At 63.8% G+C, this 21,921-nt stretch overlaps 1 protein-coding gene across 1 annotated transcript; it reads left to right on the top strand.

Annotated features, from left to right (window-relative positions):
* Positions 1–1,963: 1,963 nt before the first annotated feature.
* Positions 1,964–20,486, top strand: SLCO4A1 (solute carrier organic anion transporter family member 4A1; the record flags this gene model as incomplete). The annotated part of the gene is made up of 12 exons (XM_081096416.1): positions 1,964–2,036; positions 9,192–10,028; positions 10,393–10,483; positions 11,780–11,901; positions 12,153–12,264; positions 15,598–15,752; positions 16,927–17,122; positions 17,209–17,374; positions 17,474–17,646; positions 17,894–17,958; positions 18,305–18,453; positions 19,601–20,486. The coding sequence occupies 12 exons, from the start codon at positions 1,964–1,966 to the stop codon at positions 19,736–19,738; spliced, it is 2,277 nt and encodes a 758-aa protein (XP_080952542.1). The 3' UTR covers positions 19,739–20,486.
* Between the last annotated feature and the right edge of the window lie 1,435 nt (positions 20,487–21,921).

The raw sequence follows: 21,921 nt of genomic DNA, 5'->3' as shown, positions 1-21,921 counted from the left end.
AACAGTTGGTGTCTTTTCCTCTTAGTGGGCCGCTCCAGGAATGGAGGCCAATATTCCTGCATCGGCAAACTGTGGCTCGGCAAACCGCGGCTCGAGGGCCACATGCGGCTTTTTGGCCCCTTGAGTGTGGCTCTTCCACAAAATACCGACTTCTGTGCATGCGCCACAAAGTTTCAATCGCACTGTACGTGCGTGCCCGCACGTGGCATTTTGCCAAAGAGTCACACTCAAGGGGCCAAAGAGACGCATGTGGCTCACGAGCCGCGGTTTGCCGACCACGGGAGGTGATATAATAATTACATGAACAATTTTTTGTTCCAAAGGATTGGTACTTTTCTCGGGTTTGGTGAGCACTGTTGTGGAATTACAACCCACAACACACCTCTGGCTTCCACTGCTGGGTCCTAACACTGAGGCAACGGCTGGATTTGGGCAGTGAGTGCAACGTCACGTAAGAGGACAAGGCCATGGCTCCTCCTCCAGCAGTGACAGACAGGAGCCCGCGCCCGGACAGGAGAAGCAGCAAAGCAGGAGCGTGGCGAGACCTCTGGTCCCTGCGCTTGGCCAAAGCAGGCTTGCAGCCGACAGCTGCCTCTGCTGACCAGCAGCATGTGGGCCTGGACCCAGCTTCCAGGAGTGGGGGCCTGCATGGAGACAGGCTGGAACCCTGAGGACATGGCCAGGGACTCCCAGACCAGAGTGACTGGGCGCAAGCCCCACCCTCTGAAGGAAGGTCATTTCCCAAGTTAACTCGAATGTGGACATTTTCCCATAAGTCTCAGCACCGCTCCTCTCTGCTCCGGCCTCCTCCCTCCCAGCCCACAGGAAGCACCAGTGGCCTCGAGGGCTGAGCTCTGTGCCTGCTCCCTCTCCAGCCTGAGGTCACACCGGCATGTCCTCCTCACCCGCTATCTCCGGGTTCACACGCACACACACACACATGCGCATGCGGCTGACTTCTGTAGACTTCTTTTTAAATAAATTCATTTCACAGAAACCAAAAAGGGAAAATCGTGCAGTGTTCTTGTGATCAGCTGTTGATATGTGCACTGAGCAACCCTGCAGCTCCTGTTTCATTCCATTTAGTGTTTCCAACGGCCCACTTCACAGATGAGGAGACTTCACAGATGAGAGGCGAAGCAATGTGCTTGTCACATGGCAGGAATTCAAACAGGACCTCATGTTGATGGCGGTGCGGCTGGCCCCCCTCTGGCCTGACAGCCATGCTGACTTCAAAAAGAGGATCGTTTTACCCCTAAGGCAACAGGCCGGAAAACACTGAATTCCCCAGCGAGGGTGCTGGCCTCCCCGTGCACCCAGGGCCTGTCCCCAGCTGGCCCTCCCGGCAGACCCGCCTCCCGCCACTCCCAGGGCCTTCAGGGATGCAGCCAGGAGCTGCGCACAGGTGGCTCCCAACCTGGACCTGAGGGCCAGACCAAGCTGGCTGTGACCTTTAGGCGGCCGCAGCTCTCCCGCCAGCCCTGTCCCCACGCGGCCGCTGGCAGCCTTTCCGAAAGGTTGGGAAAGAAAACTTCACTCCCTCCCACGGCCTCTCCCAAAGGCCTGGGTCCCACGCGTCCGGTTCAGTCAGTTAGAAACAGAGTCCCGTGCGGGCTGGGAAGGGGCCCTCGCCGCTTGGCGTGCGTTTCTCTGGAGCGGGGGCGATTCGTCAGCCAAGGCGGGCGCCCCGCACCGGCGCCGAGGCGCTGGGCTCCCGGGCGATGGCCACTTGGGGACGGAGGCGTCGCCGTCCCAGCTTCAGCCCCTCGCCCCTCTAGGCTTGAGCCCCCTCCTCTCCGCTCCAGCCCGGCCGGCCCCGCCCCTCCAGCCCTCCCGCTCCGCCCGCGCTGCGCCCTGTCATCTCAGGAGGCGGGCCCAGGGGCCGGCCCAGCCCACAGCGAGCGCCCATTGGCCGAGCAGGTGAGCCGGGCCTCTCCAGGGCGGGGCGGGGCGGGCCGGGCGGATGAATGAAGCCGGAGTCGGCCGGGAGCTGCGGCCAGAGCGTGGTGCGCAGCGCAGCGCCCAGGATCCAGACGGTGAGTGCTCCGTGGAGCGCGGGCTGCGCCGGGTCGGGGCGCCCGACCTGCTGAACTCAGGAGCGCCGCCGGGGCCGCTGCGGCTGGGCGGGCGCCAGCGCGGTCCAGGGGCCGCTTTCTGGGGCCGGCGGGGAATCCGGGCGGGGCGGGGGTCTGGACCCACAGTGCCCCCGGAGTGCCTCCGGGCGGGAATGGGGATCAAAGGTGGACCAGCGCCCCACAGCCTCGCTGCCTTTGGGGAACTGGATACAAAATGCACCCCTTCTCACTTCCAGCTTCCTGGGCGGGAAGCCTCAGGGGAGGCAGGGGGCGGGCAAGGGGATGCCTGGCGAGTGTAAGGGCTCAGACGGGGATGGAGGGAGCTTTGTGGGGGGGTTGGGGGAGTGGCCGGGGCTGGCGGGCGGGCGCGCACACGGAAGCGGGCCACGTGGGTTCGACCAGGGACACGCGGCTCCGGGGGCTGCCAGGTTGTGGAGGGTCCCCACCTACGGCGGATGCCGCTGCTGCTGAGTCAAGGAGGAAGCCATCATGCCCAGAAGTTACTCGAGAGAGGCCGGGCTGCTCGCACCAGCCGTGCTCCAGACACCTGGGGAGAGGTGCGAGGGGGAGGGGGCTGGTCCCCAGACGCCACTCGCGCTCTGGTCCTCGCCCCACCACACGGGGTCCCAGGCCCGGCCCAGAGCTGCCCGGCTCAGAGCTGCAGCTGGGGGGCCCTGGAGCCCTGGGTGCAAGAGGAGGGCAGGGAAGGGTGAAAACAAGGATGTGGGACCGCCCTTGGCACCGAGTGGGCACACTGGGCCACAGATGTGGACGGGACCAGACACCGGGACCTGCTCTTGGGGAGGAGCCTCTGCTTGGCGGAACCTGGTGGAGAAAACCCACTGGGGCGGTGGGGTCAGTGCCCTGGAGGCGGGGTGGGGTCAGTTGGGGGCGACCCCCAGTGCCTGGACTCCCTCCTGCCGCTGGGCCGTCGGATATGGAGGCAGGCCCTGTAGGAACCACAGTAGTTTTCCACAGTTTAGCCAGCTTCCAGCCTCCACTTCCCTGTGCTGCTTGGAGCTTGGATTTCCTCTGTGGGGTCAGAAACTGGCTCTGGGGAGTGGCGGCCTGGTGAACCATGCCCTGCAGCGAGGGCTTGTTCTCTGCGGGTGGTGAGGGGGGCAGGGGGGGGCACGAGGGCCTCAGTGGACAGAAAGCTCCTGGTTTTAGCTGCTGCATTTATGACTCTCACAATGATGGCAGCAGGAGCTGTTTGCTGAGCACTTAGACTGGTCTGCCCTGAGCGTCACCCCGTTGGTCCTGGCCACTGCAGGAGGCGGCCACTGCTGCTCCCACTCCCCTGGGAGTAAGCCGAGGCCCCATGGCTGAGTGCCCCGCTCGCAGCACAGCTAGTCTGAGGCGAAGGGGTTGAATCCAGGCTTGTGTAACTCCAGACAGCGTAGCTCTGCTCCGGCGAGTGTGGGGCAGCTCTGACACAGAACGCGGCTGGCTGGTGGGCCCTATGCTGACGGGGAGGACCTCCCAGGAGCAGGCCGGCACTGCCAGGCTTTCTCTGTGCTGCTGGAGGCAGACAGGAGGGGTGCCTGAGTCAGACCCACACTTCTGACTGCCCTGGGTGGGGACCTGTCCTGTTTCCTGCTGGGCAGGGCCCAAGGTGCTACCTGGGAATTCTTCCTGGGGCTGCTTCCCTCCTGGGTGGCGCTGACCTAACTCGTGAGTCCCCGGGTGTGGCTCCCAGAGCAGGTGCCAGGCGGGTGCGGACCAAGTTCCACCCTGTCGCCACGGGGAGGGCCGGCCCTGCTGTGGGCAGGACGGGGCTGTGTGAGTGGGGGTCTTGGGGCTGACCGGTCTTTGCCAGAGCACCGGGTCCCCAGGGACTCCGCTCGGCTCCTGGCTGTCCTCGGCCCTGACAAACCACGGTGCCCTGGGTCCGCGGTGCACACCCAACTTCCCAACGGCGGAGGTGCGCTTGGCTCGCCGTGGCGTTAGCTCGTTGGGCTGAGCGGCAGCTCCCTCCAGAAGTCTCAGTGAGTGTCAGGCCATCCATCCCCAGGCAGCATTGCCAAGGAGTGTAAACTCCTGGCTTTGTGAACTCATGTTCTGGGGGGAGTGGCCGCTACGGTGGCGACTTTGAGTCCCTTGGGCCTCCCCCTGGGAGATATGGGTGATGCGCAGGGAGCTAGACCAGAGCCTGGTGCTGGCGGACAGGAAGGAGCTGGGCTGGGCCATCCCCCTGCCTCCTCCACGTGGCGTCCAGCTGGGGTGTGGACACAGACCACGAAAATGTTCCCCCTTGAGTCACGTGGTCTCCTCCACTCAGGCTAAGAGCCCATTGTCTGCCTTCGGAAGAGGACATGCAATAATCCGCAGGACACCAAGGCTGCTTTTTACCGGGATGGCCGTGGTGGGTGTGAGGCAGCCTGTGGGAGGAAATCGGACAGGCCCACTGGGATTCCACTGGGAATGGGGGCAGCAGCTCGACCTCAGGTGACCGGGCGCGGCTGGAGGAGGTGGAGGAAAGCGGCCTGGCTGCCTGAATGCGGGCCCTCAGCTGTGTCCCCTCCTGGACCGGCCCTGGCTTGGCCCTCAGCCTGCTATCCTTGGACACCCTCGTCCCCCCTCAGTGGCCACAGCACAGCCCCGATCTCGCCAGCATTACACAGAATTGGCCTCTCGGACACCTTTCTGGGGACAGGTAGACACTGTCACAAACCATGTGTCTGCTCATGAGAGGCCCCAGTGCAGGGCAGAGCTTGCTGACAGACCCAGCTGGCTCCGCCGATGGGCGTCCAGAGAGTCACAGGCCCCAGGCGGGCGATCCTGACAGGTCCTCTCTCCCGCATGAGCGGGGCTCCACCTGAGCACCCTCGCCCCTGGGGGATGCCTCTCCTCAGTGACCTTTTTTGTGGCAAACCTGGGGGTTACCTGAGGCATCACCCCTTGGCCGGAGCCACAGAGGTGGCACCTCATGCCCACTCTGGGCTTGTGTGGGGCCCTTGCATTTTGTGGGCATCTACCTCTCTGCAGGCACCATGGCCCCCAGAGGCCCCAGGAAATGGCAAGCCCAGCCTAGGCCTGGGTGGGCCCCTCATGTGAACAGAGCTTGCTCCCTCCAGCGCCCCTAAGCCCCATACGTACCCTTCCGTACGTCTGATTTCTTGTGAGCCTCCAGGAGTGCCTGGACCACTGTGAGTGGAGAGGCCGGGTCCTTCGCCTCAGGGCTCCTCCCCATGATGTCACGCACCTATTCCAGCAGGGAAACTGAGGCTCTGAGAAGCCCACCCCGTGGTGGGGCTCCTGCCGGCTCTCAGGCGGCCTCTCAGCCTCCACATCGCCTGGACTGGGAGGGGTGGCTCTTTTTTTTGGATCAAATATTGTGGGTCGGAAAGAGGAGTAAGGTCCCTCAGCCCATAGGCCTACCCCTCCTCCAAGCTGGGGCTCGGGCGCTGGAATGTCCATGCGGAGACTGCAGGACACTCCCTGAGGGACCAGCCCTCCCCACTCGCTCCCAGACAATCCTTCATTGTGGCCTCCATGCAAAGCAGCCTCCGCGCTTACCAATATGAAAACGAGGGTTACAGGCACGTCTGTGGCCGCCCCAATCCTGCCATCGGGGTGTCTGCCTGTAAATAGCTTTGAGCCTCAACTTCAAGAAGTGACCCCCCCACCCCCACCCCAAGAGGCACCAGGATGGGTCTAGGAGAGAAGACAGCTGCCTGGGGAGTCCCAGGGTCATGGTGCAAGGAACCAGGGTTTCAGGGAGTGAGGCCAGGGCCCCGGGGCTGCCTTAAGGCTTAGCATTTCACTCAGCAACCCTGCGTCCTTCCTGCCCGCTCTGCTTTGCATAGAGCCTCCGACTGGAAAAGGAAGTAAGCAGGTGCACGGGGACCTCCCGCGTCGCATCTGGGAAAATAAGAGGAGCAGGTCGAGTAGACGGATGCGTCCCAATCTTCCAGCTCTTTACGGAGTCCCGGTTCTCACAGACTCGGCTGCTGCGAGCCACCCCACCCATGGGCCCCTGGCTTCTCACAGTGCAGTTGGGGGATGGCCTCCCTTTCTTCACAGCAGATGCCCCAGACGCCTCGGGTGCAGCTGATGGGCCAGGGGCAGTCTCACCCTAAGACAGCCCTCTCTCCGAAGCCCCAGGCTCCCTCCCCACTGGCCCAGGGACAGCCCCTGCCCCTGCCGCTGGAGGAGGGGCTGCGGGCCTGCTTCTGCAGGCCAGGGTGCCCGAGAAGGCTCCATCAGGGCTTCCGGCCTCAGATGTCCTCTCAGGGGGATGAAGGCTGCGGAGCAACAGGGAGAGGATGGCCCAGAGGTGGGCGGAGAGTGCCAGGCAGACCACCAGCTCTGGGCTCATGTGGCTGGAGCACCCGGGAGACCTGGTCCCTGCTCCTGGGGCAGCATGGAGTGCAGGGCTGTCTGTTAGGTGGGAGCCAAGAACCAGCCTCAGGAGGGCTCAGCCAGCCGCAGGCCTGATACCTTCTACAAGTTTCCCCTGCGGGTCCCAGGACAGTGGGACCGACCTTGTGAGATGCCAAGTGTCATGCAGCCCTGGACTCTCAGGATCTGGCTGTTGCTGGCCGATTCCAGACACCACGGCCCCGTGGTCGGGGCGTTGCGTTCCAGCTTCCCTTACACCTCAGTGCCCGAGTCATGAGGGCACAGCTCCCCTTTCTGATACAGATGCGCTGACAGGCCCAGAGCCTTCCAGAGAAAGCATCCCCCCGCCAGTCGGGAATCCAACCCTGGAGCCGAGCTGAGAGCGTGATGGAAGGTGACAGGCGCTGTCACCCGCTCGCTGGATCAAGGGAAGCGCCCTCCATGCCTTGGCTGCTGTGGGTCCCATCGTCATAGGAACCGGGTCTGAGGGCCAGGGAGGAGGCCTGCGGGGCGTGTGGTGGCCACCAATGGGCGCCGGGCTAATATCTAAAATAAGGTTTCCAATGTGCTGCTTTACGTGCATGCGACCTGTGGGTCATAGGCTGCCCATTGTCTGTTTAGGTCAGAGATCCGTAGATTTCAGTTCAGGCGACTTGACCCTGACTCAGAGCTGTTGGGGCCGTCCACTGCTAGTGATTCGTGTGTTACGTGGCTTTGTTTTCAAACAGGAAGTTCTGTTTCGATGTGGCCATTCCTAATGACAAAAGCTAGTGACGTGGCCTCCTAGGCCCAGCAGAAGGCCTGATGCCCCCACTGCCCGAGCGAGCCCAGAGCCCACGGGAGGGGTGGCGAGGGCGGCTGTGGGCAGGTGTTCGATGGCAACCATACCTTGGTCCTCCGGCTACCTGGTCTGCGTGGTCCAGGACCTGCTGATCTGCGTGGCAGATCACTTGCTGGAAATAAGCACCTACGAGTGATTCCTGGGGATGCAGTACTGACCCTCCATCCCCCACAGGCTTGGGCGGCCCCTGGGCCTGGCGAGGCTCCTTCCCTCGGGCGGCGCTCCAGCCCCCGGACAAGGCCCAGCGCCTGTGGATTGCATGTGCACGTGTTGGGGTACCTGTCTGTGCGTGCATCAAGAAAAGAGGCAGGGTGGCCTCTGGGCCTTGGAACTTCAGGTGGCCTCACGCTTTTCCCATCTTTCTCCATATTTCAGTTGCGGGGCGGTGGGTGGCAGGGCTGTCCTGTCTAAGGGCTCCAGCTGGTTACCCTCCGCGCGTCCCACTGCCCCCCGAGTGCTCGCCTCCAGCGTGCCCAGGGTGCGTGCTGGGTGTCACCTGAGCACCAGGCTGGGCCGCGGTGGGAGGTGCAGCCTTCCATGAATCTGACAGCCCCAGGCTTTCCTGCTGCTCTCCGGAGGAGCCTGGCGTGCCAGCTCGCACGGGGCGGGGCCTATAAATAAAACAGCCCCAGGGAATAGCTGCAGCGGAAGTTTTGCTGCCTACCCACAGCCTTGAACTCCAGCCGCTGACAGCCTGGCGGCACCAGTTTCCAAAGCAAAGAGCGGCCCGTGTGTACATGCCGCTCAGCTGGCCGCGTCCTTTCAATAAAATGCCTGGGAGGACAGCTCTGACGCATGGCCATGGGCTTGGGAGCCAGGCAGCGCGGGCGAGTGCTGTTGGCCACGGCCAGCTGTGTGGCCCTGGGCACGTTGCTGACCCTCTGGCCCACTTCCCTTGCCTGTGAGGTGGGCTGCAGTCAGGTGTGCACAAGTGATGCCCTCTCAGAGCCTGGGAAAGTGTGATGTCACCGTGGGGTACAGTGGGGCTCTTCAAAGCTCGCTGTGCTCTGCCCAGCAGCATTTGCACCCACACCTGGCCCCGCAGAACGCCAGAGAGGAGCCGGGCTTTACATGATTAGCAAAGCGGGTGCCACTTTCCAGTTGCACAGAGGAGCACAGTGCGCCCGCTGCCCGCGGCCTCGGTGAGATGTCTGCGCAGGGGAGCCCAGCCGCAGGCAGAGGCCAGGGTGGGAGGGCTCCAAGGCTGCACCCGCAGGCGTGGGCGTCCCTGTGCTGCCGCAGGAGGGGCCGTAGGAGGCAGGTGCGGCCCGGTCTCTCCAAATGCACAACTGAGTCCCAGACCTGGTCAGGTCCCACCTGGGTCCCCCTCCCGTCACCCTTCCAGTTTCCGGTTTGTTTGGGGGAACTCCCAGGGCTCTGGGGTCCCTGCTCTGCTATCTCCCCTGCTTCCTCACTTCCCACACCCCCCAAACTTTGGACTAAGACCAAGTTCTTGTTCACACTAAAGGCACAGGAAGCTAGCAGGTGTGAGTTTAAGGACGAATGAGGGCTGAGCTTGAAGCTCGTGGGGGGGATCCTCACACCAGCAGCTGCACATGCAGAGCCCTGGCTCAGCCGGGACATGTGCTCAGGGTGGCCCATGGGCCCATGCGTCCAGCCCACCCTGCTGTGCCTCCGCTCCGCTTCCAGGCCTCGGTCAGGAGGGGGCTGTCCTCGGCCCGGCCCGGCAATGCCCACCCCCAGGCCCCAGCCATGGTGGCTGAGACCTGCTGCCCTGCATGTGTGGCTCCAGGTGGGGCCCTGGATTTGGGGACGGGGCTGATCTTGGAAGGTCGCCCACCAGCCCAGGCACTGACTAGGCAGATGGAGCCGGCAGCCGCCCCAGGGGACAGGATGGATGGGGTGCTCTCCGGAGGCAGTAATGTGTCCGTGGGTTGGTGCAGTTTGCTCACCAGATATTTTTCTCACAGAACAGACCGGGCTGGAATACGGTCGCTGTCACTCCTGGGAGATGCCCCAGCACGTGATGGGGGACAAGCCCTTCGTCTCCATGCCGCAGCTGGTGCTCCCCAGCCCGCCCTCTGCCCTGGACGACAGGTGTGGCCACACCCCCTCCAGCAGGCGGGCGTCCCTGAGCCTGGGCGCCCTGCGTCCGGCCACCCACAGCCCCCTGGACTCCTGCAGCCAGCCGCTGTGCCAGCCCAGGGCCCAGAAGCACGGCGCCCGCACGTTGTGCTACACGGCAGCGGGGCCGCGGAGCTCGGAGTGTGGCTGGCGGGCCTTCACCCCCAAATGCCTGCAGGCCCTCAACACCCCGCGGGGCTTCCTGTGCTTCCTGTGCGCGGCCTCCTTTCTGCAGGGCATGACCGTGAACGGCTTCATCAACACGGTCATCACCTCCATCGAGCGGCGCTACGACCTGCACAGCTACCAAAGCGGCCTCATCGCCAGCACCTACGACCTGGCCGCCTGCCTCTGCCTCACCTTCGTCAGCTACTTCGGCGGCAACGGGCACAAGCCCCGCTGGCTGGGCTGGGGGGTGCTGCTCATGGGCGCCGGCTCGCTGGTGTTCGCGCTGCCCCACTTCACCACGGGCCCCTACCAGGTGGAGGTGGACGAGGGCCTCGGGCTGTGCCGGGCCAACCGCAGCGTGGCGTGTGGGGACCGCGCCTCCAGCCTGTCCAGCTACCGGCTGGTCTTTATGCTGGGCCAGTTCCTGCACGGAGCGGGCGCCACGCCCCTGTACACGCTGGGGGTCACCTACCTGGATGAGAACGTCAAGTCCAGCTACTCGCCCGTCTACATTGGTGAGTGAGGCCGGCGGGGCCTGGGGGAGGCAGGCGGTGTGACAGGCGTCTGCTGAGCCTGGCCCTCTGCGCACCTTGCCGGTGGCCGCACACGGCCTCGGTGCTCTGTGGCGAGGGGAGGACTCCCCGCGGCACCTGCGGTTGCTCTGAGAGAAATGTGTAAAAGCCCTTCAAAGGTTGACCCCAGCCAAACCTCAGACACAGCGGAGGCTCTGATTTAAAGGGGTGCACCCTGTGGAGGGCAGACAGGCAGTGCAGGTGTGGGTGGGCTGCTCGCCGGTGGGCCCTGGTGTCTGAGTGTCACGTCCAGTGGGCCGGCGGGGAGCAGGCGTGGCAGCCCCTGAGGGCCCTGCTTCCCTTGCAGCCATCTTCTACACGGCGGCCATCCTCGGCCCCGCAGCCGGCTACCTGATCGGAGGCGCCCTGCTGAACGTTTACACGGAAATCGGCCGACGGTGAGTGGCGGGGCTCGCTTCTGCGGCACAGGAACCGCAGGAGGACTTGCTGTCCCAGGGAGGGGCGTGAGGTGGAGCATCGCGTGGGCCAGGACCTGCTGGTCTGCGTGGCGTTGAGAACAGGCCTGGGGCGGGAGCGGTGTGGAGGGCGGCCCCGAGCTGCAGGAGACCAGGCCTCCGGTGCCTTTGCAGAACAGAGTGGCTTCGCCTGCCGGCGTGAGATTCTTTTCCGTGGGCTTTTCCACGCCAACGCTTCCCAGACACCAGCTGGGTGTCCCAAATCCAACTGCATTCTGACCCTGACTCCCCAGTGTCAGCGCAGACCCCGTAGGGTCAGGGCTCAGTCCCATGAGATGACCCCCAGAAAAGGCACCAGGTTCCCTTCCATTCGCCCTGGGGTCCACACGGAGGTTCCCAGGACCCCGCGGCTCAGGGATGTGCTCCAGCGGCTCGCAGGCCTTGGGGAGGCCCGTGACTCACTGGAGGTAACTACTGAGGAACAGATGGGTGTGCGGTGTGGAAAGGGGCGGAGCTCCGGACCCTCTCTGGTGCCAGTTTCACACGTTCACCCCCTTCTGTCAGGGTTTCTATGGCCCCCCTTCGTAGGGGTGGTCGGTTAACTCATTGCCCGCTGGTGCTCAGCTACCCCCCCGGAGTTGGCATGGACCAAACGTTGCCACTTGCTGACCTCGTGGCTGGTGTTTCTGGTGACCAGGCCCCTCGGAGGCTCGCAAGGGACCCGCCAAGAGTGGCCACATTCGAACAAGGACACTGCTGTCCCCCAGGAAATTACAAAGAACTGAGGAGCTCTGTGCCAAGATGGGTGAAGCCCAAATCTGCACTGCCTGTTAGGTCACAGTGTGCTTCTTTTATTCCTTGCATTCTTTGCTTTGGTACTAGGTTTTTTTGTAAATTTGAGCCGGAAAGAGAGAGAGCGACAGAGAGAGACGAGAGGGCGGGGGAAGGAAGGAAGGGTCCTGTGGCCACTCGGCTCCAGGGGCGGCCCTGTGCTCCAGGCCCCGCCGTCTCGGTGGTTTCCCGGCCTTCTGAGCTGCATGGGGCACTGCTGGCTACCCTCAGACTCTCTCTGCAGATGGCGCGCCTCTGCCCTCGTACAAACGCCACCTGTGGCCTCAGGTTGACTAAATTGGGTGTCAAATGTGCACGTTCTGTGCAAGAGGTAGGTGGGGCCGTGTCCCTCACTCTCCACCCTCCCACTGGCCTGCGTGGACCAGCAAGTCAAGGGACACCCAGCTCACGTGCCCTGGACGCTGACCCCACTGCCTTTTCCCACAGGACCGAGCTGACCACCGAGAGCCCGCTGTGGGTTGGTGCCTGGTGGGTGGGCTTCCTGGGCACCGGGGCCGCTGCCTTCTTCATTGCGGTTCCCATCCTCGGCTACCCGCGGCAGCTGCCAGGTGGGTGCCCCCCCCCCCGCCCCCGTGTGCCAGCCCCTCTGGGTGTGTGAGCTGCTGAGAGCACAGGAGAGTCCAGACGTGGGTGTGCCGGTCCTCCATCCTGCAGGGCGGGGCCACGGCAGAGCTTGTTTCAGGGGCCCCAGGTTGTCTGCTGGCCCTGTCCCACTCTGTGCCCGGTGGGCCGCACCCCTCCGTCCCGCAGCTGTCCACGTCCCGCAGGCCCTGAGTCTCCGGCATCTGTGTCCCTCCAGGTGCCCAGCGCTACGTGGCCACGAGGGCCTCCGAGACACACCAGCTGAAGGACAGGGGCCCCCAGGCGGCACGCAGCCCCGGCTTCGGGAAAACCATCAGAGACCTGCCTCTGTAAGGAACTTGGGGGCGGTCACCTGCCATGCGCCTCTCGCCCATGCCCGTGTGTCCTGGAGACCCTCTGGGGGTCTCACACACGCGGGATCTTGGCCCCAAACTAGGAGTGTTGGAGTGGCCCTCCGGGGCCACATGGTGAGCGCACAGCCCCTAAGCCCTCTTCATGACCTCTGGTCCCCAGGGGCGCGCCACTGACCTCAGGCCATGCCCCAAGAGTCGCCCCTAGCCGGTCACAGGCCCTCGCTCTGTTGCACCCTCCCACCACTTGGTGTCGCCTGCACGCAGCTCATGGGCTCCAGGCTAGCGCCGCCCTTCTGGCCTCGGCAGGCCCTCGCTGCCCTGCACCTGCCCCTCCGCCCAGCCGTGTGCAGGTCTTGTCCGTGTCTCCCCTCTCTTGTGGGACATGGTCTTGCTTTGCCATCCTCACTCACAAATAGAGCCCTGCCTGGGCTGCTGGGGTCTCAACAGGACGCAGAGCCTGGGGGCTCCTGGCTGCCCAGGGCTCCTCTGCCCAGGATCGGGCCTTCCACAGGGGTCTCTCCCTCTCGCCAGCGCCCCCCACCCTGCAGTGTCCTGGGCCCGTTAACGGCAGTCTAATGGCCACGGCGGCTTGGGCTGTTGGCAGTGGGAGTGAGCCTGGTGCCTATCTTCAGGACGGAGGCTAAAGGGGCTCAGGGCCGACACGAAGGGCTGCACCTGCCTAGGGCTTGTCCTCCCCTCCCCACATCCTGTCAGACCCCCCAAAAGAGCCACCCACTCAGGAGGGTGCCCCCCACAGGCAAGCTGGCCCAGGTCCGCACCGTCCGGGGGTAGGCGCATTGTCTCCTGGCACGCTCCCAGCTGGCGCCATGTGGGCCCGGGATGTGGCTGACGTCAGGAAGTTCATGCCCAGGCTCAGTTCCCAGACCAGCTGCTGGTAGGAAAGCCGGTACGCATGCCTGTTAAATCATGACTAGTTCTCTGAGCAAATTCAAGCCAAGAATTTTAGTCGCACGTCCTGCAGGAAAAGAAACGAGGAGTGTGCTGGCCACTCCAGAGAGCCGCCTTCCTGCCCAGCCAGGGCCCCAGCATGTGTGCTGCTCTGGGCAAGGCAGGGAGGGACTGGCCACACCTGGATGTCCCTCCCAAAGAACACAGACGGGACCTGAGACCTGTGCCTGGCGGAGAAGATGCTAGGGTGTCCGGCTGTCCTGAGCCGCCAGAGCCCCGCCGGCCACACCCACTGCCGGCCACACCCGCTCCGGTGGCATTTTGTCCGCGGCCTTCCCAGTACCTGTGAGGAAGCCAGCTTTGCCGGCGCTGGGTTCCCCTGTGGAGCGAAGCCTGGTGAGGGCTGCCCTGAGTTCAGCTGAGCAAGTCGCCCACGACTGGAAAGGCAGTGGGGGTGTCCTTCACTAGGCGGCCCCTCCCGCCTGCTCTGTGGGCCGGGCGCCGCGGGAATTGTGGGCCCTGCAGGCCTGCTGCTCAGATCCCGCGTCCTCCGAGAAGAGCGTTTCAGGGTCACAATGGTCCAAGCTGCTTTGACAGATGCTGGCGTGAGGGTGGCCGAGGCTGCCCTCGGGCAGGAGACACACAGGCAGGCACAGCTCCGGCCCTTTAGGGAGCAGCCCTGACCCCCTCGACAGCACCCAGAGCCACTTGTCAGCCACGCGTTAGTCGCGTGTCACAGGACCTGCTTTGCTGTCAGCGTATGAGAGTGAGGCTGTCCCACCCCAGCCTGTGTCCCTCACCACTTCTGGGGACAGTGACATAAGCCACTGCCCGACACCTCTGCTGGCCCCAGACGCTGCTGCGTGGCTGAGGAACGGGGTGGGGGGAACAGGTGCAGAGAAAAGCCGTGTGAGCTGCAGCCCTGCTGCTCGCGAGGCCCAGCCTCCATTTCCAGACCCCCCAGGGGTTTTATGTCTGTTTCCATCCCAATTTCTGCCTCCCTCACTACTGTCATTTACTGCCATTGATTTTTTTTTAATATATTTTATTGATTTTTTACAGAGAGGAAGGGAGAGAGATAGAGAGTTAGAAACATCGATGAGAAAGAAACATCGATCAGCTGCCTCCTGCACATCTCCCACTGGGGATGTGCCCGCAACCCAGGTACATGCCCTTGACCAGAATCGAACCTGGGACCCTTCAGTCCACAGACCGACGCTCTATCCACTGAGCCAAACCGGTTTCGGCTGATTTTTTTTTTAATCCTCACCCAAGGACATGCTTAGAGAAAGGAAGAGAGAGACAGAGAGAAACATCAATCGGTTGCCTTCCGTACACTTGTCAGTGGGGGATCGAACCCACCACCGGGGTATGTGCCCTGGCCAGGAATCGGACCGGCAGCGCTTTGGTGCACACACAGGGCGGCGCCCAGCCAGCTGAGCCCCCGGCCGGGCTCTCACGGCATCTTAGCGGTCTGAGGGTCGCAGGTCTGAACAGTGCTGCACCGCTAGCGGCCTGCAGGACCCCCTCTTGCAGGGCCTGGCGCTCGGAGCCGGAGCCGCTGCAGACCGAGGCCCGGCTCCGAGTCCTGACTCTGTGACACGGGACAGACGCCTCCCAGCGAAGCTTCCGGGCGTGACGCCAGCACCTCCCGGCTCACGGCCCACATCCGACGCCCCTGAAACCCTTGACCCCACAGCCGGACCCACGGCCAAGTGGCCCCCAGGCTGTGCAGGGCTCCGAGTTCTCTCTGTCCTAGGAAATGGGTCCAGGCGGGCCCACCAGGGAATCAGCGGCCAGGCTCGATGGCACCAACACCAACACCCTTCCTCGGGCCCCTGTCTTCACCCCCAAGTATACACCAGGCGGAGCCGCGGAGCCGTCCAAGCCCACTGGCTCCGGGGGGCCTCTGTCTGCGGGCCTTCCTGCCCCCTCCCCACAGCTGCTGGTGGCGGAGCCCCACCCTCAGTGCCCCGTCCCCTTTCCCAGGGGCCCGTCCAGTCCACGACTTGGCAACCGTTGCCCCCAGAGGTGATTAAACAGTGACCTGGGTCACTCAAGGTCCCTCCTCACACCAAAGCCTGAACTCTGGCCAAGGCGGTGATAAGAATCTTCCGTAATCGGTGACAGCAGCTTTACAAGCCACAACCTCAGAATCCTGGTGCAAGTTCACTCCCTGCCACAGCCCAGCCAAACGCATCCTCTTGGTTTCTCTGGAATGAATGTGGGGTGCCTCCCAGCTCATTGGCGACCCGCTCTGTTCCTCACAGAACTGGGCCTCAGTGAGCTCAGGTGGGAAGGACCATGGCCTCCGGAGCTGGGCTTCCTCACACCCTGGCTCTGGCCCACTCTGACCCTCTGTCTCCTCTCTCTTGTCTCCATCCCCCCTGCCCTGTCCAGTTCCATCTGGCTCCTCCTGAAGAACCCCGTGTTCATCCTGCTCTGCCTGGCTGGGGCCACCGAGGCCACCCTCATTGCTGGCATGTCCACATTCGGCCCCAAGTTCCTCGAGTCCCAATTCAGCCTCAGCACCTCAGAAGCCGCCACCTTGTTTGGTGAGAAACGTCCCGAACCTCGGGGTGCGCGGCCTCTTCAGCAGCTCTCACATGAGCGAGGGGTCTTTGAGGGTACCTTCTGGGAACGCCCCGACAGCCCTGCTCCCGTGTGGCCCGCCCAGGCAGGGAGAGCCCGAGCACGAGCATCTGGGCTGTCGGTGAGGCACTGGCACCGTCCTCCCCGAGGGCTTCGGGTGCACTGACCACGCGTGCGCGGCGGGCTGGCCGGTCTCTGAGGGCCCCGTGGAGCCGGCTCCCTCCTGGCAGGGGCCCTCTCTAGCTTGGAGGGCCGGGGTGGGCTCCAGCTTGCTGGCACCTCCCACTCACCACCCAGGACCTTGGCATGCATCAGCCTCCTGAGCTAGGCACCCAGTGTCTGGGGCCTCAGAGGGCCCTCCCGGCCGCAGGCGCTCTGGTCAGGAGAGTGTGGCTCCTCCTCAGAAGCCTCCTCCCCCTGCTGCCCATGGGGCAGCCTCCACCTGGCTGAGAAGACGCGGGGGGGGGGGGGGCGGGGGGGAAGGTCATAGGGCACAAGGTCAGCCACGAGTGCAAGATGGGGAGCAGCTGAGCAGCACCCAGGCCACTCCCACCATGCACCTCTCAGGTTTCCATTCCCAAGGGAGCCATCAGATTAGGGGACCTCACCCCCTTCCTCTGACTAATACCACCTCTCAGCCGGCTCCACATATCCAGACCCCCACCCACAACCACCTCCCTTCCCCACAGGGCCCCTCTCCCTGCACTGACGCCCCTGGAACAGCCATGTCCTCTGGAACCCTCTCTCCCGCCCCCAGAGCTGGTTTTGGTCAGTGCTGGGGAGATGGGCCCCCTGAGCCCCGAGGGCTTTCAGGTTGCCCACTGCCCCTTGGAGCCCCCACTCCCATCACCTAATCTCAACTTCACATTGAATGCCAGGGCCACAGGCTTCCAATGGCCCCCGCGTTTGGACTGGGCAGAGGCCGTGGGTGGGCAAGCGCCATGGACCTCTGCTCCTCCCCAGTGGCAGGGAGCAGCAGAGAGCGCTGGTCAGGCCCCGGCCACTGCGAGCCCAGCGCTGCCACCTGGACAGGGAGGGCTCTGCACCTCGTTTCCCCACCTGTAACGTAGGGATAATAGGACGCGGCAGGCGCCCAGGACATCCCGAGCCCTGGCTGAGCCCCGCCTCCTCTCACAGGGTACCTGGTGGTGCCGGCGGGTGGGGGCGGCACCTTCCTGGGCGGCTTCTTTGTGAACAAGTTGAAGCTCCGTGGCTCCAGCATCATCAAGTTCTGCCTGACCTGCTCCCTGACCAGCCTGCTGGCCATCCTGGTCTTCTTCGCGCACTGCCCCAACGTGCCCATGGCGGGCGTGACGGCCCGCCGCAACGGCAGGTAAGGGCCCCGCGCTCCAGTTGGGGTTCACGGGCGAGGCCACCTGGCACTGGCTGCCGCCCACCACCCGCGTCTCCCACCCGCAGCGTCTTGCCCGAGGGCCACCTGGAGCTGACAGCCGCCTGCAACGCCGCCTGCAGCTGCGGGGCGGGGCACTACAGCCCGGTGTGCGGCTCCGACGGCCTCATGTACTACTCGCCCTGCCACGCGGGCTGCCTGGAGGTGGCGCCACCTGGCCCTGGCGGCCAGAAGGTGAGTGCAGCCCCTGCCCACAGCCCGTCCGTCTGCGCCCTGGAGCTGGGAGGGCCCCGGCCCTTCCTCCTGTAATCGCGCTGTTGTTGCGCTCCTCAGGTGTACCGAGACTGTAGGTGTGTCCTTCAGAATTTTTCCTCTGGTTTTGGCCATGCCACTGCAGGGAAATGCACTTCAACTTGTCAGAGCAAGCCCCTCCTTCTGGTTTTCATATTCGTTGTAATTACCTTTACATTCCTCAGCAGCATTCCCGCGCTGACGGCAACCCTACGGTAAGCAGTAAGCAGGCTGGGCTTCTCTCGCTGCCCCGCCTTCCCTCCAGCGCCTCCAGGAGCTCCGCGGCGCCGGGTCCCTCCGGCCTCGCGGGGGCAAGGAAGAGCTGTGCCTCTGTGAGGAGCTTTCCACCTGGGGAGGCGGCAGTGCGGCCTGGAGCTCGGCCAGGACGTGGCTGTGGGCTTGGGGGTGTGACTTGGCGGCGGCCACCCTGCCCTGGGCCTTGACATGGCTTTTCTGGTTCAGGTGCGTCGGCGACCAGCAGAGGTCCTTCGCGCTGGGAATCCAGTGGATCGTGGTTAGGACTCTAGGTACTTACCGTGCAGTGTGAGGGGCCACGCACAGCTGGGCATGATGCTCACCGCACAGGGCACCTGGCCAGGGGCTCCTCACCCAGGCCTGCGCCCACCGGGGAGAACGCCATTCCCTAGCGCTCCGCTAGAGGCACCCAGGTCACCTTTTGCCCAGAGGGTGCCTTCTCACTAACACCAAAGCTCCCCGGGGGTCGGGGGTCACAGAGAAGCCCTGGCCTGCAGCTGAGCCCCCAGAGAAGGAACACGGAGACCCCCTTGGCACCCCCCTGGGAACACCAGTGGCCGAGGTCCCCTTTCTGAGAGCCTGGGCATGTTGGGGTTCTGAGTGGGCCTCTCTCCGCAGGGGGCATCCCAGGGCCCATTGCCTTCGGCTGGGTGATTGACAAGGCGTGCCTGCTGTGGCAGGACCAGTGTGGCCAGCAGGGCTCCTGCTTCCTGTACCAGAACGCAACCATGAGCCGGTACATGCTCATCGCAGGGCTGGCGTACAAGGTGAGCAGGCGGGCTGCTGGGCGGGCTGAGGGAGGAGGCCCGAATCTTCTAGCAGCAGGGGTTCTGGGCACTTCCCTGGGGCCTCCCAGCAGGAAGCCTGTTCCGCAGAGCGTGTCCTTCCCCATCTGGAGCTGGCAGCGGGACCCTGACGTGGTGGTGACTGGGAGAGCCAGCCCGAGTCACGGGCCCGAGCTCGCAGCCCGGGGTCGGAGGGCTCCCTGCTTGCAGGGCCTTTGCCATGGCAGCCTGGGTGTGCCCTGTGGCTCTGGCAGCTCAGGCTTTGGAGGAATAGAGCCTGGCAGCCTGGGTACGTGCAGGCCGGGCCGGTGTGATGGGTCCCTGAGCCACACGGCTTTAATGTGCCGTCCTAGTTCGCAGCCTGACCCTCTGCTTCCAGCCACGGTCAGAAACTTCCTGCCCCAGCGCTGGGCATATGCGCCCGGGTGAAGCCCAGACTCCATGCTTTGGATCCCCTGCCCCCCACCCCGTTGGAGGGGAAGGCTCAGGACACCAAATAAGAGGAGGCCTAGGGCCTGTCTCCACGGCAGGACCTTTCCTGAGGGGCCTCAAACAGACGGTCTTGGCCAACCCTGGTTTATCTCCCTTCAGATTCGTGTCAACATGGCCGTGTGACCAGGGATCTGTGGAGCTCTGGAGGATAGCCCCGGGTTGGTTTAGGGAGATGCCTTTCCCAGGGAGCAAGCTGGTCTGCCAGCAGCCTTTGGCTTGTAGATCTGTCACCCCGTCTCTGCCCCCCCAGTATATTTGTGACAAACCCCTGTCTCCTTTCTCTTAAAAGGACAACGCACTGGACTGGGGGCCACCCACCCAGTAGGCCCTCATCCCAAGGCCCTTCTTTCCATCTCACAAGGGCACTATTTCCAAGTAAAGGCCCCGTTCACACGCTCTGGAAATCACGACTCAGATATATCTTTGGGGGACACTGTTCAGCCCCCTATCTAGTGCCTCTGCTTTCAGTCAAATGCATTTTCCTTCCTTCGCTGTCAGCATTGGTCTCCATGCTGGGGACTGGCTGTGCAGGAAGGGGGTCTTCTCGCTAGAGTGGGGGGTCTGAGGACCCCGAGAGGCGCAGGGACGCGTGGGGCCTGGGTGGGCAGCTCCGGTCCAGCAGCCCCTTTCTCTGCAGGTGCTGGGCTTCCTCTTCTTCGCCGCTGCGTACGTCCTGCACAGGTGCCTGCCGGGGTCTCCCCAGGGCCTGGAAGCTTCTCTGCCCAGCCAGTCCTCGGCCTCGGACAGCCCCTCAGACCTCCAGAGCAACGTCTGATGCCTGCCCGCCCACCGGACCTGGGCCGGCACTCAGCGCTCCCCAAAAACCACCGGCTAGCTTCTCCACAGCGGCTGGCCCCTCACAATTGCTCCCAGTCTGAGGACTCTTAGAAAACCTCCCATTAGATTCTGGGGGGCTCGAGGCAGGAGGGCTGCTGCTCATGTCTGAGCCTGGGAGGCGGCAAGGAGAAGGACTGTAAGGCATGGGAAATGCTGGGGGGCGGGGGGCAGCCCCCCTGCGGCCCCGCCCGGTGAAGCGCCGTCTACTCCAGGCCCTGGCCTCACACTCACGGCTCCCCGGGGACACAGCGGACGACGTTGGGTTGACGGCCTCGCTGCTGCTGCTGGCGCTGTGCCGCTTTGGTTCTGGGTCCTCAGGGAGGGGCCGCCGCTGGTGGGAAGCGCTGAGTGCTGGCGGCCGCTGCTGCACAGCCCTGACTTCCTGTGTTTGTCCTGGGAGGGGCGGCCCATGTCCGGGTGTGCTCCCCAAGGAGCCAGCTCCGTATTCACCTGCTGTCACCTCCTGTCCCTGCCGCAGGGCCCAGTGGGATGGGCGCATATATTTATGGACCATTTGCATAAACGCTTATTTCTAGGATCGGTGTCCTACCTGCTGGCTGCTGGGTGAGTGCTCGCTCAGCAGAACCTGTGATCGCCGCCTGAGGGTGTCGTACTTTCATGGGATTGTGTTTCCTGGTGTCCTCAGTCCATCATGTGTGTAAATATATTTTACTATTTAAAACCTGTGTCCCGATCGGTGTGCTTTATTTCTATGAATTTGCAAAGTTCGGTGGTTTTGCACATCCTTCGTGCGGGCTTTTGGGAGTCTGCGGAGGTCTGCTAGGCGAGCCTGTTTTCCCAGCAGCCTCCCTGGGGGTGCCCCCCCCCCCACGGTGACCAGTATCTTCTCCCTCCAGGGCCCCACGCCCACCTGGGTCCTCAACTCCAGGTCCCACTTTCATTCACTGCCGCTGGCGCAGGAAGAGTATGTGTGTGCATACATGTATGTGCACGTGTGTGCATGGGTGTGAATGTGTGTGTACTCACCTGTGGTTCATAAACATCTGATTCTGATGGTGTGCTGACCCGGCCGGGCAATGGCCTGCTGATGCCCACTGTGTCATTGCGGGTGCTGGGAGCTCGCTGTCAACACCGCTGCGTTTGGAAGAATGGAAGCAAGGCGTGGCTTCTGCTCTCCTAGGAGGCTCCTCACCGCCTCGCCCCACCCAGGCGGGGTCTCCTTTGTCAGGGGCGTGGCAGGTGAAAGACCATAACATTGGGGTCACCAGAGCTCCATTGGGCCTCTCCCCACAATCACCCACGCCCGTCGCTGGGCTGCCAGGCCCTGGAGACTCCCTCAGAGCCCACCCCAGCCTGCAGGACCGCCTCCCGCCTCAGCCTCTGCCTCCCCATCCGGCTCACTGTGACCCCGCTGCTCCTTGGCCAGTTGGGTCCTTGTTCCCCTCAGTTTCACCCCCAAACTCCTCTCATATGTATTCTCCCCTCCTGCCCAGGTGGCTCCCCTCCCTCCCCGCTATCTCCTGTCTTGTCCCCGCCCCGTAAGGATCCTCTCATGGTGCCCACAGTGAGAAGCCAGCCTCGGCCCTTTCATCCAACACCTGCAGGCCGGGCCAGGAACCCTCCGCCTGGACCGTGGCCGCTCCTCTCCGCAGCCTCGGGACCCAGGCGATCAGTCTTCGGAGGTGTCCTCCTCCCCAGGCCCCAGGTCCTACTTGGCCCTGAGCATGGCCCAGCTCTCCTGGTGTCCTCTGGCCTGTGGCTGCTGGGGGCACCCGGCGCTTCATCTGCTGGAGGGTCAGACATGGCAATCCGAGTTCCCGGCAGAGGTACGTGGCACTGCCGGCTGGAGGTGCCTCGAGGCATCAGCTCTGCTGGACCCCAGTCGCTGCAACACCAAAGGCAGGGCTGGCCCGTGAGTGTATTCGGTATCCAGGGCTGTGTCCTGAGCAAACCCCCTTGCCCGGCCGCTGTGGCTCAGTGGTTGAGCATCAACCTAGGAACCAGGAGGTAACAGTTCAATTGCCGGTCAGGGCACATGCCCGGTTGCGAGCTCAATCCCCAGTGTGGGGTGTGCAGGAGGCAGCCGATCCATGATTCTCTCTCATCATAGACGTTTCTGTCTCTCCCTCTCTCTTCCTCTCTCTGAAAAATCAATAAAGA

Source organism: Myotis nattereri (genome assembly GCF_964212035.1).
Source record: "Myotis nattereri genome assembly, chromosome: 8".
Taxonomy (NCBI): Eukaryota; Metazoa; Chordata; class Mammalia; order Chiroptera; family Vespertilionidae; genus Myotis; species Myotis nattereri.
Note: the sequence above shows the minus strand (reverse complement) of the source record. Positions and strands in the feature narration are given on the sequence as shown.